Source organism: Diceros bicornis, chromosome 8, assembly GCF_020826845.1.
Source record: "Diceros bicornis minor isolate mBicDic1 chromosome 8, mDicBic1.mat.cur, whole genome shotgun sequence".
NCBI classification, from domain to species: Eukaryota; Metazoa; Chordata; class Mammalia; order Perissodactyla; family Rhinocerotidae; genus Diceros; species Diceros bicornis.
In genome coordinates, this window is record NC_080747.1 from 34,698,666 (window position 1) to 34,713,933 (window position 15,268).

General features: G+C 42.6%; 1 protein-coding gene across 2 annotated transcripts in view; it reads right to left on the bottom strand.

Annotated features, from left to right (window-relative positions):
- Window positions 1-432: 432 nt before the first annotated feature.
- Window positions 433-15,268, bottom strand: part of BEND4 (BEN domain containing 4) — a 32,939-nt gene continuing 18,103 nt past the window's right edge. The window contains exons 4-6 of one of the 2 annotated variants that reach the window (XM_058546977.1): window positions 13,220-13,311; window positions 6,494-6,734; window positions 433-3,022 (exon numbers count right to left, since the gene is read on the bottom strand). In XM_058546977.1, the coding sequence (XP_058402960.1) occupies window positions 2,805-3,022; window positions 6,494-6,734; window positions 13,220-13,311 (551 nt within the window). In that variant the 3' untranslated portion in view covers window positions 433-2,804. The remainder of the gene's footprint in view (window positions 3,023-6,493; window positions 6,735-13,219; window positions 13,312-15,268) is intronic. The other variant, XM_058546978.1, reaches the window with a different exon arrangement.

Here is a 15,268-nt window from a genome sequence, read left to right on the forward strand (position 1 = left end):
TTTTAACCTTGCTACAGAGACCACAAAGGTCTTACCAAAAAAAAAAAAAAAAGAACAATCTTTGCAAGCCCTGATTTAAAAATCAGGAGACCATGCAGGCAACCACCACGAACCAGGTAACATACCAACCTTAAAGGTGAAGCTCAAATGGTGGCATGGGACATGGACCAAGGAGAGGAGACAGCACAACAGCTAAGCAGATGCTATGTCATAGCCCAAGTGGCTGTCAGTGCCTGGATCAGGTGGTGGGTGAGGCCCAAGGAATACAGTGACTCTACAGTGAAGAGTGTAATGGAACCTCTGACCGGGGGCAGCTATTGTAGGTCCTAGACCCAGGAGAGGCAACACACACTGGCTGTGTGATGCTGAGTAAGTCAGTCATTTTACGGGTCTTGGTTTTCTCACGTGTGTAAGAGATGGCCAACATGTAAGAGATGGCCAACATGTAGTTCCAACATTCTGGAATTTGTGAAGTACTGGAAAACAGCTGGTAGAGAAAAAACTCACCCAGACTGGGGTGGGGGAAAGAGGCCAGACGTGCCTTTGGAGCAAAGGGTAGGGAGCCTACCCTCGTAGTCTTCTGAGGTGATAATTACAGCCAAACTGAAGGTTCCTGTCACCCTCTCTCACAGCAGTGGTGCAAGCACCTCATCTGTAAGCAGGCCACCATGGAAGGCTATGGAGAGTGAGTGCAGAAAAGCCTTCATCATCTCCCTCACTGAAGACCAGCACAACACAGGGCTCCAAGATGATGCTCAGATGTGAAGACGTGAAGAAATCTCAAGCTTGCAGGAAAACGATAAGGGTTGGAAGTTTTTTTTTAAAAGCAGTGGTCAAATATTGCTGCTATAGAACAAAAGAACACGGTACTCAGCAGTAAGGACAACCAAAGCCTGATGTGAAAAAAAAAGAAAAAGTAAAATGGAAAGACAGATGAGGTTATGGTGGTATTTTTCTTCCGGCCAAGATTTCATGTCACCAAAGAATCTTATAAGATACCGACTTCGTAGACTTCTAAAAACTCTTCAAGAAATATCTCTCTTCCCTGGACAGCCAAAGACATTAGCCTCATGGTTCCCATAAGAAACATCGCATGTGCCCTTATCAACTCTTTTACTTCCAAATTTTAGCTAACTTGCTCAAAATAGGATTGAAGTATTAGTTCTCCCCACACCATTTAACAGATATGACAAATCACCATTTCTATAAACATTAAACTTTTCAATGGATGAAACTAATAACCATAACAAAAGCTAAAGGATCTATTTCCAGGGCTGTGCATATAGTTGGTGCTAACTAATTACTGAACATAAAGGATAATTTATTATTTTACTTTGACAAATAACGGCAAAACTCCCCCCTTTATAAATGGATGCTCATATATTTTAAATACATTCCTAACCAATTTTTAAAACCCTTAGTCATGTTTGAGGATGACACTAATAGCCTTCAATAAATGCTGCCCATTTAGCCCTTTGCTCCACACGGAATGGAGTAACCTGCATCAGCGTGATAAAGGAAGCCTCTCCTGGCCTCCAAAGCTGAAGCTCTCAGAAATAGATTCTAGTAACTCTACAGCATTCATTCATAAGAAATGGTACCAAATCACTACTAACTTCACAGATGGAGCTCCACAAATTAAACAGGGGAAAATGAACGGCAGTGGTACAGTGTTAACTTAGCCAGAGCTTGTAGTTCAAGAGAATATTGGGGTGAAGGAGGCACACAACAGCTGGGATGAAACATTTTCATCAATGACAACGTGAAACAGTTTTACGCAAATTCTAAAGATCAACTCAGCACAGAAAGACCCTCAAATTTCAGCAAAATTATAGACAAGCCCATTGCATAGTTGTCATAACGGCCGTGAAGCTGTGTGTACACAATTCCAGAACATCTGGTCAGTTCAGGGAATACCATCAGTCACACCACTTGTTGGGTCCTCAGTGCACCAAACAACTAACTGACTGAAATTCTCATTGTTCAACCCATCACTTTGGCATTGTGTCAACAAAGCCTGAGTTAAGGCTATGGAAACTGTGGATCTATGAACATACAAAATCAAGAATTTGAAAACAGTTTTGGATCTTTGGATGTTTCCTGACTGAAAGAATGAAAACTCACTGTTTGTAAACTCCAGAGATCACATAGTGTCTTCCGGATCCACATGGTAGAATGTTTTTTTGGTAAAAATAACTGACAAATACGGCTGACTTCCAATTAATTGCTTACTAGAGGTGGCCTCCATTCTCTGGTTTCTTTTTAGTAGGCTTTGTCAATGTAGAGACAGACGTCACCTATCCTACGTCTGCTGAGAAGTATGAATTGAGTCTTTGGAAAACATAAAGACAACTTATTAGAATTAAGAGAATGCTTGTTCCTTGTCTCTCAAAATAACTCCATGTCTCTACTTGCTCCCATGGGCAGGAACACTAACCCAATCTCCCTGGGGACCAGCTCTGCTCAGGGAGCAGAACTTACTTGAAGATTTCAGACAGGTGACCAGGAGCTCACCTATATTTTTCACCCTCACCGTCTAGCTAGTAATCATCTAAAATCAATTGCAGTTTTTTCTTTTTATAATATAATATTCCAAAAGTCTGTTGTAGGCTCCATAGATTTCCCAAACAACCCTAAAATGGATTTCTATTTGGGAACTGTGGCAGTAGGTCAAGAGAGTTAAGGTTTAGGATGTGTAAAGTCTAACAGAATGACATGCTTTGGACTCTAAGGTGACAGTAACAGGACATTCACAATTTGAACTCTTCAGAGGACCGGCTGCTACAGTGGAAAGATTTTGTCCACTAATCCCCAGAGCCATCCTGGGAATTTTTATTGAAGACTTCATCTTGGGAAGCCTGGTGATCGATCCCTTCATAAAACGAGCCACCGTTGTGCAGGAAAGTCCCTACTGCCCGCCCCTGCCGGGCGTGACCCACAGCATCGCTGAAGACTTTGTTTATTTGTTCCTCAGAGGGCATCCACCAGTCAGGGTTGGAGGTACAGTGCATCCTAATGAATTCTGTGGGAAGATATGCAATAATAAAAAAAGAGAGAGAGAAAAACAGCTGGTTTTTGCAGAAGATGAGAGGACAGGCTACTTAAACTTGAACAGACGCTCTATAAGAAAAGCTTTATGGGAAATCCAATGTAATGCCATGATGACGTCATTCTTTACACTCAACTTATTCCATATACATTTTCTACTCATGTGCAAAAGTAAAAATCACATAAGGGAGAGGGTTGTCCTTCTAAGGAACATTTACTATTGAAATGAAAGGTACATTTATTTATAAGACGTGGTATGCACCATGCCTGGTAAAAGTTATTGAGTACATTTCAAAACCCATGTTGGTATCTGCTCACATTTTTAGAATGTTAACCTTCTCCCAAACCATAACAAATATCATTAGCATGGTATTCCTTAACCAATTACCAATTTGTAGATTAAGTTCAATAAAATAACAAAATCTCAATGAGTGAGAAACTGCCAAAGTTTTAGTTCAGAAGAGGTTTCCAAATTCTTAAAATGTATTATTGGCTACACTTATTTCTCTAATGGTATCTATGATATCTATAAATGTACCAACAAACTTTTTTAAAATGAGATTTCCTCTAAATATTTAATTTCACCAGAAAGCAATTAGCACTCCTGGAAGAGTAAAGATATCAAAAGGAGCTAAGACTCCACCGAAACAAACTCAGCCTTCTTTGGGTTGAGCTCAAACTAACCCTTCCTCTGTTTTATCAGGGGGAAAACACACATACATAATTCCTACACAGCTATTTTAATATGAACACCTGTAAACTGAAGTGAGCATTTTGGAAAAAGTTCCAAGTCAAACTGTGTTTTTTTGCCTATATGATTGCAAGTTCAAGGTGACTATTCTTTTTTTTGTGAGGAAGATTAGCCCTGAGCTAACATCCGTTGCCAATCCTCCTCTACTTTACATGGGACGCCGCCATAGCATGGCTTGACAAGTGGTGCATTGGTCCATGCCCGGGATCCGAAGCTGGGAACCCTGGGCCACCGAAGCAGAGCACGTGAACTTAACTGCTACGCCACCGGCCGGGCCCTCAAGGTGACTATTCTTTGCACACCATTTCTTCTCCAGCACTGCTCTCTCTACAAACGTTCTGCTTGTAGGGCTGGATTTGTCTGAAATTTCTTTGTGAAATCCCAGCCCTATTTGCCCTTAGGAGAAGCTGACACTTTCAACTACCCAGATCAGAACAATCTCATGAGCTGAACTGTGCCCATCCCGGTGGAGTCTAGCTTCACAGAGAAGCAGGGGCATCGCCGAGATCGTCGGCATCAGCTTCAACGTTGTGCCTGAGGTGAGAGCCTCACTGGCCTCCGCCATGAGAGGAAATTCAGGCTAATGGATGAGGATGCTGCAGCCCCGCAACCGTGAGAATGTGCTGCTCTGTGACCCCTCACCTCACCCTCTCCTCAGTATCCACTGTGGAGACAGGACTGTCCCTAATATTGTGGCAGAGACTATTAAAAGCTAAAAGTCGAGCTCATTCTATTACACAGATAGGAAGCATCTTCAAAGCCCCTCTGCCCTCTAGGGTCAAACCACCTTCCCAGAGGTCAGCCTGGAATTTGATTCCATTCCCCGAAGCACCCTGCTTTCCATCACTAATGGTCTGAGGCTTCCTTGGCCATTCTAACCTTGCTCACCACCACAAGGACATTCACCCTGGAAATCACAGGCCTAAACTTTTAGGAAGGGAATACCATCTGGCTAACAGGAAGGCCCTAGGATTTCAGCGTTTGGGACAGATATATGAATGCTCTAACCAGCTGCCATGAAACAGACGATCACCATTGCTTGCTTATGGATTCTCCACCCAAGGGTTGGGTGGAAGCCTGTGAGTCGTGTCCCCAGGTGAGGAATGAGCTGGAGAATGCAGATTCTGGTTAGGCAGGCTGGACTGCATCAGAGTCACGGTGGGTCCAGGAGCATTCTGAAGGCAGTGGCCTTAGTGCTTTGGGATGTATGTTAATCCCTCAGTTTCACTGACTTGCTAGTTAAAATGTAAAACGTTTAATAAGAATTTCTGGAAAGGGATACTGTTGTGAGGCCCCTTATCCTGACTCCCTTAGAAGCCTCTGGGCAACTTCCCAGAGCACACACAGACGGTGCTCTCAGGAAAGCCCTCAAGCTCACCATTGCCTCCTGTTACTCGTGGTGAGTAATTCCGTCAGCTCTGATGATACTGGAGAATAAAGGAAACTACAACTAGTCTGCCAAGACAGACCCTGAAAATTTCCATCATCCAGTCACTCTGAGTAAGTGGAATTTTAGGACTGGCCAACAGGGGGTGCTCTGGAGCACCTGTGCCTTGTTAATACTGGTGTTTTCATTCTAGGTGGTTTTCTCAAGTATGGGCCACCTCTATCAGAATCACCTGAGGTGGCAGTGATGCACAGCAATGCATACCTCCCCCACCCCACACCCCAGAACAGCTGAATCAGAAGCTCAGCGTGTTCCCCGGGGAATCTCAGGTGCTAACAAATACCACATCTGTGTCTGAGACCTGGGGAATCTCAGGTGCTAACAAATGCTACATCTGCGTCTGCAGAATCACTTGGGCATCCCAGGAGGGAGTGTCCTTTTTCATAAGTAAGGCCTTATCATCGATAATGTTTTTCACTGTGATGGCTTGCCAGGAAATATTTTGATCCCTGTCCAGAGTCAGTCAGTATGAAGTCTTTCCAACCAATTTTCAATAAAATTGCTACTGAACTCTACAGGTTAACATTTGAGCTTTTGGATATGGATTCTTCAGGTGTGAACAGTGTTTTTGTTGGCACTATAATGTTTCTACTTGTCAAAGTCTGTGCTTATTTGCACCTGCCGAATCAACCGTATACCTCTTGACTCTTTCTCCGCACCCTCTGCCTTGCCTACCAGTAGTGTGGATCAGCTGCAAATCATCAGGTGCTAATATTGATGAAACGGTATTATCTAAGCACTATCTTTAACACAGGAACTCTTTTTAAACTAATAAAGTTTGGGCAAGGTATACTTTAGGCACTAAGGAAAATTAATTCTAAATAAATTTGAGGAGGTGGCTAGACAGGGGAGGGGGGTGGGTAATAGGCTGCAAATGGAAATGAGATATACCATTTTACTAATATTTTTTTAATTTCTGTCTTCCCTTCCCCTGTGCATTTCCCAACACTCCAGGTTTTTCTGGAGGTGGCCTTCTCTGGTAGCAAAGAAAATCTGAATTTAAAGCGTGAAACATGAGGTGCTATGCGATGCTTATGTGCCATTAAGTGAGAACACCAAGGCTAAAGCAAACGAAGATTTTTTTAAAGAATTTCTTGATACCAAGTAGATGGGCCACATGAAGCCTATAAGGTCTCAGAGGAAAAAAACCAAAATACAGTAAAGGCTGAACACTTGCACGGGGGAGCCACAGCCAATGCGGTGAAATGAGATCACAGATGGCGACACTGAGCGGAAGGATGCAGTACCTCGGAGGCATGTTACTTTAACTGGATCCAGAGGGCGTCTCTCAGGACCTGTCTCTCCTGACTGCACTGACCTTTTCCTTTTCCCAAGGCCGCATGAGTACTTAAGCTCATCGGTCGTGAAAACAAATCTGATGAGGTATCGAAGGAGCCGCCTCCCGTCTTTCTTTGAAGAATTTACAGCCTCGTCCCACTGTTTGCTCGTTATGTAGACAGGATAGTTGTTCAACAGCTGCTTGCTTCCCTGGAAAAGCGAAATATTTTCTCATTACCTCCTTCGCCAGCCAGCCAGAAGCCGAGGAGATCTCCATTTCAAAGGCAAACCTGCTTTTTAACCAAGTGGCTCTGCTGACAATGAACCAGGTACTGAAGAGCACAAGTAATTGCTCACACTCAGAACAGGCACTTTTCAAATTACATTTGCATTTTCTATAACAAGAGCCAATGAGGTATAATGAACACCTTTGAAAGAGGAGCTATTTATAACTTGCATTTTAACAGGTAGGTTAAAATGTGTCAAGATCCAATGACAGGGAACACTATTTAAATATAACCTGTAACTTTCCTTTTCAATCTATTAAAATATGCAAAAATGACTTTGAAGAGTGTGATCAAACAGGTCCCTTCATCCTTTGGTTGGCGGTTGAGTACTTTTAGAAACGATGCCGGTGGTCTATTTTCATAAGGTTTTACCTGTGTTTAACGCACCTAACACCTGATCACCATCGCATTACAGTGGAAACCACATTAGAAAGTGAATTAAAAAAAAGGGGGACTTGTGATAACTGAAAAAAAAAAAAATAATAATGCAAAACAGGTTTCCTCAAATTACAGCTTCTGCAAATGCCACTATGTCAACTCAAAATTTTTCTTACTTTTCACCTTCATAATTTATGTCTGCTATAAAATTCCCAGGCTAAATAGCTGCGGAGGGACTAATTACGGGGATTTCTGCAACATTTATAAGCCATGTTTAGTCAATTGCACCTACACAACCATTACTTTAGTTCTGGTTGTCCATAAAACTCTACAGTCCAGGACAAATTAATTAACCCATGATCTCAGTTTTAATGTACTCCTTCCCCAGTAATTAAGGTGTACAAAATAAAGGGAAAACTCATTCAGTTTTACAACTCTGCAAATTTACTACAGGTTATAAATTTGGCACTGTTTGGGTCTGATAGGGTTTTATTTCAAAAAGCACTCTGTTCAGTTAGGCACCGAGATGGGCAGCTGGCAGAGGAGCCAACAGGAGAGAGGCAGCCAGATTTGGCTATGAAATTGTCCCTGGATTATACCCATGGAAACTCATCTCCCCGGCATTCAGGCTCCCTTCAATACAGTCATGTGACTTTGTTTCCTTTTAGGGAGGCAGTTGAGGTACATGGTTTGTGCTTTGAATTTAGAGTCAGCTCGGGTTTGAACTGAATCTTGGTTCCGGGTCTTATCTGTTGTGTTTCCTGAGCAAGTTACTTCAACTTGTTGGACCAAAGTTTCCCCGTCCGTAAAACGGGAAGAACTAAATCATCCCGGGTTTAAGAGATGAGTATTCGGGAGCATAAACCAACCCCTGGCTCTGTGTACTACAGATGATCAAAAGATGGGCAGGAGCCCACAGGTTCCAGAGGTTCCCTCTGCCCAGGCAGCTGTTTCACGGCAGGAGGCACGAGATGGAAGGATGACTGGAGTCGGGCAGTGCTGACAGAGAAGCGAGGATGAAAGATGTAGAATGGAGGGGGTTAGCCAACCACTTCCGGGATCCAGGGTGTGGGAGATGGAGGAGCTAAGATGATTCCCAGGTGAAATTGTGGTGTCCTTCACAAAGATAAGGAACAGGGGGTCACGGCTGGGAGGAGGAGGGGGAGGAGGCAGATGGCAAAGGAGAGAATTCCAGTGCTTCCCATGCACGGGGGGCAGGGGTTACAAGGTTCTGACTGTTGATCCCTCACCCCTCAGGCGGCCAGGTGGTGCCTGGGGCAGGTGGGATCCAAGGCTGGCTGCCTCAGACCCCGAAGTGTGTGAGAAGTATTTCTGTGGAGGAAGCTTACTAGTAACTGTCACCATTTATGAGCAGCCTGAGGCCAGCTCCATGCACCCTGTACCCCTGGCTTCTTTGCCCCTCACAGGCCCGTGGTACTAGAGCAATTACAGAGCTGGGCTCTGGGGCAGGCCTCGGGCAGGTGACTTAACTTTCATAAACTTCGTCTCTCTTCTGTCAGAACAAGGATGATAACCCCAACTTGCAGGTTTGTGGTGAGGAATCCACCAATCTCCTCACCTGAAGATAAGCCCAAGAGGGTTGGGATTTTTACCTGCTTCCAGGGCTGAGACCAGTGCCTGACATACAGTAGGTGTAAGAAGCACTTGTCGAATGACTGTTGCAATAAACACTAACGTGGCTGGCACAAAGCAGACACTAAGAATGGTGGCTGCAATGAAGAGTTCATACTTTTTTTTTTTAAGCACTGTGGCACTGGGACATTTGAAGAGCTTCTGATGAATATCAATTGGCAAAGTTAAAAACTTTAAGGAGAACAACAAAGACAAGAAGCCATTAAAAAGAACTACTGGGGACAGAGGACTTCCACCATCCTTAATTTAAAATCATCCTCTCGGCTATGGTCCCTGTAGACTTGTCAGCCTTAGAAAAGGAGAGTGTGCAGCTAGTTTTTAAACCTGTTATTTATTTAATGCTGTACAAGTTTTAAAAACAGCTTTCCTTCAGGTGTGCGCGCTCCCCTGGCAAGCGAGGATTCCCATAGCTGTTTGGGCAAGGAGGTTAAATCCCTTCCCAGTCTCACAAGTCAAAAGGCAGAGCCAAGAACCCATCCCTGAATTCAGAGTTCACCCCTAAAATCAGAGCTGAGTCTATTTCAAGATGGGAGGTACCTGACCTGAGGGAACTGACAATCGAAGGAAGGAGCTTTCACTCTTAAAAAAATCCACTCATACAGAAGAGCTCAACAGCTCTTCTAAAATGTAGCAGCTCTCCAAAATCTGCAGCTCTCATAACAATGTAGAAATACCACTGGGAGGTAATTTTCTTCAAAAACAGGAAAAGAAAGGGGGAAAAGTAATTTACAGCCCAAAACAACTCAGAATGCTGTGTCTTGGATGAGATTTATCAGACTGTTTTAGCATAGTTAATAGTAATAAAATGTGATAAATAATACTAATAAGAAAATGCTCATATGCCTGAAGTGACAATAAAAATAGTATAGTAATAATGACGATGATGGGTAATAAAAGTTTAAATAGTCCTATCCAGAGGAAGTGTAGACCTTTCCCTTATTTTTATGTTTTTATAGAATTCTGATTGCATATGCTCTTCAATTAGCCACCAACAGGTTATTAAACTCTGGCCTATTGTTGAGTCACTTTGAAAAAAACAAGATGAACAGTGCTCATTTAATATCTTCACAGACTCATAATCAAAAGGAAGACACAGGTGTACACTAACTTTTGAGTAAGTTCTCAACTAGTCTTATGAGCAGTGTGCTCTGTGAGCACAGAATGGGTGTGGCAATCAGGGAGAGCTTCTTGGAGGAAGTGCTTTTCAGAGGTTCTTTTTGTATACATAATAGAAATGTCAAGTTGAGAAATGTTGATCCTATTCTAGAGAGCAAAGGATTTTAAGCATGTGACATCTATTTTGGATCCGTATTTTAGAAAAATAACTTTCCAGTGTGGAGAATGGAGAAGAAAAAATCTGCCACAGTCCAGGTGAAACGTGATGCAGGTGAACTAGAGAGAGGAGAGACTATTCAACATGGCTGTAAACTCAGTGGATGTCAGGAATGAGGAAGAGGAAAAGAGCCAGTGACCCTGCAGACATTTCTGCCTGGGGTTGGTGCTGCCTTTACTGAAGAGAAAACAGGAGTGAGGATAGGCATTCAGAGGCGTCATGAGATTGACATTTCTATTATGTATACAAAAAGAACCTCTGAAAAGCACTTCCTCCAAGAAGCTCTCCCTGATTGCCACACCCATTCTGTGCTCACAGAGCACACTGCTCATAAGACTAGTTGAGAACTTACTCAAAAGTTAGTGTACACCTGTGTCTTCCTTTTGATTATGAGTCTGTGAAGATATTAAATGAGCACTGTTCATCTTGTTTTTTTCAAAGTGACTCAACAGTAGGCCAGAGTTTAATAACCTGTTGGTGGCCAATTGAAGAGCATATGCAATCAGAATTCTATAAAAATATAAAAATAAGGGAAATGTCTACACTTCCTCTGGATAGGACTATTTAAACTTTTATCACCCATCATCGTCAGCACTCCACTGCTGGTCAGGCAGTAGGACACGCCACTGTCTAGAGTTGAGCCCTGGGGACGGCGGTCTAGATCTAGATTTGGGACTTGTTAGTCTACACGTAGTTGGTGTTCAGAGAGAGAACATAACTGACCAGAGAAGGAGATGAAGGATGAATCTCTGGCGAACAGAGGATGGAAAACTTTGGAAAGCATAAGAAAAGGACAGGGAACCAGAAGAGAGTCCTGACACTAAGACCAAGAGAAAGAGAGAGCAGGGAGGAGGGGTGAGGTCCTGGGGATGATGAGGGCCGGAAAATGGGCCCCTGGACTGGACAACCGGGAAAGCACCGGAGCCCTCTTGCCGGGCATTCTGACTAGTGGAGGTGGAGCCAGGTTATAGGGGTGAAAGAGCAAATGGAAATCAAGAGTGGAGATAACAGATATAGACCAGTCCTTCAAGTGTTTAATAATGAAAAAAATGAGGTCACCATTTGGCAAGTGCCTTCCATGATAGGCACTGGGCATGCTAACGGGGATGTGGCCTGGGCCTAACCTTCAAGGAGTGAGATGGGTCGTGGTGTAGAATGAAAGTGCCGATAGAGGATGCTTTGGGTGATGGAAGGAGAAAGAAAAGACCATAATGCAGGGAGGGAGGAAGGATCAAAAGAGGGCTTATTTTCAGAGTGGGAAGACTTGAGTGTGTTTGATACTCAGGAGAAGGACCCAATTGTTAGCGCCACTGAATCGATTCCGACTCCCAGAGACCCTGTGGACAGCAGAGTGGAGCCCTGCCCTGTCTGTTTGCACCATCCTCTCCCCTTCCAGTGCTGTATCAGACAATGCTCCGCTGCTATTCATAGTGTTTTCATGGCCAATTTTTTTCAGAAGTGGCTGGCCAGGTCCTTCTTCCTGGTCTGTCTTAGTCTGGAAGCTCCACTGAAACCTGCCCACCATGGGTGGCCCTGCTGTATTTGAAATACTGGTGGCATAGCTTTCAGCGTCACGGCAACAAGCAGCTGCCACAGTATGACAACTGACAGACGGGTAGTGTGGTTCCCTGACCGGGAAACAAACCTGGGAATCTTAACTACTAGACTACCTGGGCTGGCTAATGACCCAAGAACGGGAGAAATCAGCGCACAATACAAGGAATAACTAATGGCACAAAGTCCTAGAAGGCGGAGGGCAGCGCCAGGTGCAAGAACAGGTGTGGACCTGTCAGCAACGGCAAGGCGGAGGGGCACTGCTTCCTGGGGGGTGGGGACGCAGGAAGGTAGGAATGAGTGTGGCAGAATTCAGTGGATTGAGTTCAACTTGGCATCTCTTACTTTTCTGCTGAACTCAAGAGGGAGGGTAATGGGACTAGGGTTAGGCTGGGGGCTGGAGGAAAAAGAGAAGACCTTTGAAACAGCTCCTCTCAATTACAGGGAAAGGGAGCCACCGCCAAACAAGTCTCAGGCCACCCCTGGAGGTATGACCCCGGAGGGGACAGTTTCAATCCGCACTAGACTGACTCCACGTTTTTCATCCTCTGGTCTCTTTTATGTGCAGAGAACTGGAAAGAAGTGTGTCCTTGTATTTCTTGAGCAGAGGCATGGGATCAGGGTGTAAACAAGTCAACAAATGTGCCGCTGGATCTACTAAATCTAAGCACGAGGATGGAATTTTAAGGTGATTTTAACTAGACACAGGGAATGTCAAGGGATGTGCGACAAGATGAGAGTCAACATTCTATCATAACCAGCACGAACAACCCAGCTCGCCAAGTGAAGAAAACTGAACTACGTAAATAGAGCATTATCTACTGTTATCAATCTAAGACATTTATAACCCCAGTAAGGTACAGTGCAGTTGCTTAGTCTACTAGATTTAGGTTCTAAAGTCCATAAGATGAAAATAACATATACTCAAAACTGAGCCTTGAAAATCCTGTAAAACTGTACCATGTTTTAACAGATACACCACTCCATCAAAACAAACCATTTCTCCTTCACATTGGAAGCGCCTATGGTTTCTACCATTGAGATCCAGAGGAAGAAAGTGCTCACGTTCAGGGGCCCTAATGTCTGGAAAACACCTGTGTAAACACTTGAGAATCTCACTCAGTGTGGGAGATGCCCCAGGGCAAGGGGTATTCTGGAACACTGGCTCTGCCTGAGGGAATGACAGGTTGGTGTCTCCCATTTCAGGTCCCTCTGTGCCAAAAGAATGGTGGAAGACTTGCCCACACTATTTAAACTGTCTCTTTTGTTGCCCTCAGAGTATAGAGTTGCATCTTCATGATGCACAACCTTCGACATACATGGTCTTCCTCCACTGTATAAATACTCACAGGTAATAGACCCTCAAGCCTCAGAGAGTCAAAAATGCATTTTGCTAGCCAATCTGTTCTGGTATACATGAGTGAGCTATCAAAAGGCTTCATCATAAGGAAATTCCTAAGGGAACATTTATCTTTTTACTAGAGACCTACCTCGGTCGGCTGGTCAGCTGGCTGTGGGATCATGAGTTGGTTGTGGTGTTGCAGCACAGTCTTCAAGTAATCTAAAACAGTCTGGCAGGGCACTGGGTGGAAGAAATCGCAATAGTTACACATTAGCTAACCTGTGACAAGAAAATAAAAAACTTGAAGGTTTAAAAAGATTTTTGATGTAAACTTCTAAAAAAAAAAGACATTTCCTAAAGGAAATAGACTCTTCTTTCATTTGACATCCGTAGTTATTTCAGTTTGTAAATATAGAACAGATGCTCTGGTTTGGGGAGAATTTTTAGGCTCAGCACAATTCACTAAAAACTTTCAAGTCAAACTTAATCTAAGATGAATTTGGGTCAACAATAATGATCAATGAACAACTCACAGAAGAGACATGTCTTTGACCCAAGTTGTAACATTAGCACCCAACAATGCTTTTTAAAATGAAAGTACTGAAAACTCATGTTTCACTAGTTTTTAATCAATAATGTAATACTCATTTTTAATGACAGATTTACTCCTAGTTCTTCAGTAAGAAGGAATTCCATGCAATTTAGACTTGCTTCCCAACACAAATATACCTGGCCACACAATTCTTACTGTAAGGGTCCTAATTCTTTCTCCCTCCTCTCAAGAAACTCAATTGGTCTGGTCCAATTGAGATTTGGTTATTATGTATTTCATTAACCGTTGCACTATTTATTTTTGAGGCTTAGTCTTAAAGAATCATTGAATAATTACAATAAAACTGAACAGATATTAACCCAACATAGAACCTGACATTTTTTGTACCATCACATAAATAATTCCTGTGTCTTAAGAATTATATACGAGCCCTTTCAGGAATATTAACTAATTGCTTTTAAAGGTCTTGGTAGTTTAGTTAATAACCTAATTTATGTGAATTATTGCCACTGTCTGTCTTAGCTGTGTGTTTTCCTAAGATGTTTTTGTCACATGAAAGAAAATAATAAATATTTAACCTAAGCCCCAATTTTAAGTATCACCCCTGAGCTTTCTTTACTTTTGTTTTTCTCATTTTTTTTTTTTTTTTTAAGATGGCAAACAGAAGTTACCATCTTTATCCACTGCTAACAGCTTTGGGTTTTTAGGTGACATCACATTGTAACATAACATATCAAAAACTACACCAACATCCTTTTGAAGAATTTGAATGACTGGAAGCAGAAGTAGGTTAGGAAATTTTTCTTCTTGACAAAAAAGAATTTTCTTAAATAACCATCCTTACAGACCTGTGTCTTACAGACCCGTGTCACAGGCCACTCTTGAAGAGTCATTTGAATATAGTCTTCAAATTGAAGAAGCATTTGCTGAACAACCACAGAAGTCAACCCAAGGAAGGCATATGTGTATCAGTGTGAAGCAGGCCTTTTATTAACCAAAGTTTAATAAAACCTGTCAAGTACCTCTAATCTCACCAGTCTATTAATTTTTTAAAGTCTAACTACTTTACTGGTGCCATAGTGAGTGAGAATGAATTTTCTGGCAATGGGCATAACTAGGGGAAGGCTCGAGAAGCTAATGGACACAGGATGCAGGTTTGCAGTTGAGTTCGAGTTTTTCACTGTGTGGACTTTGGGTCTCCACTCATACCTGTGTCGAAGCCTCTTCTGCACGGGGCTGAGTATGAGGACCCCAAGAGCAGCACTGTGCCCTCCACAGTCTGCGGTTAGAATCACACACAACTGTACATATGTCACTGCTTTGCCAAGTGACACGAGCAAGGTATGACTCTGCATTTAGTTGGGAATTTTTAGTAAAATTTGTATATACTCATAGACATTAGGATTTGAACGAAACTTCTTTTGATCCTTTACCCATATTTTACAGTCATTAAGATGTTTATGAAAAGATGTTTAAATGAAGCACAAAAATGCTTATAAAACTGAATATTCAGTATGACCTCAATCATGTTAAAAATAATTATGTATATTGAGAAGAGATTGGAAAGAAATAAACCAAAGTGTTAATTAACAATCATTATGTTTTAGTAGCAGGATTAGGGTAGTTATTATTATCTTTATCATC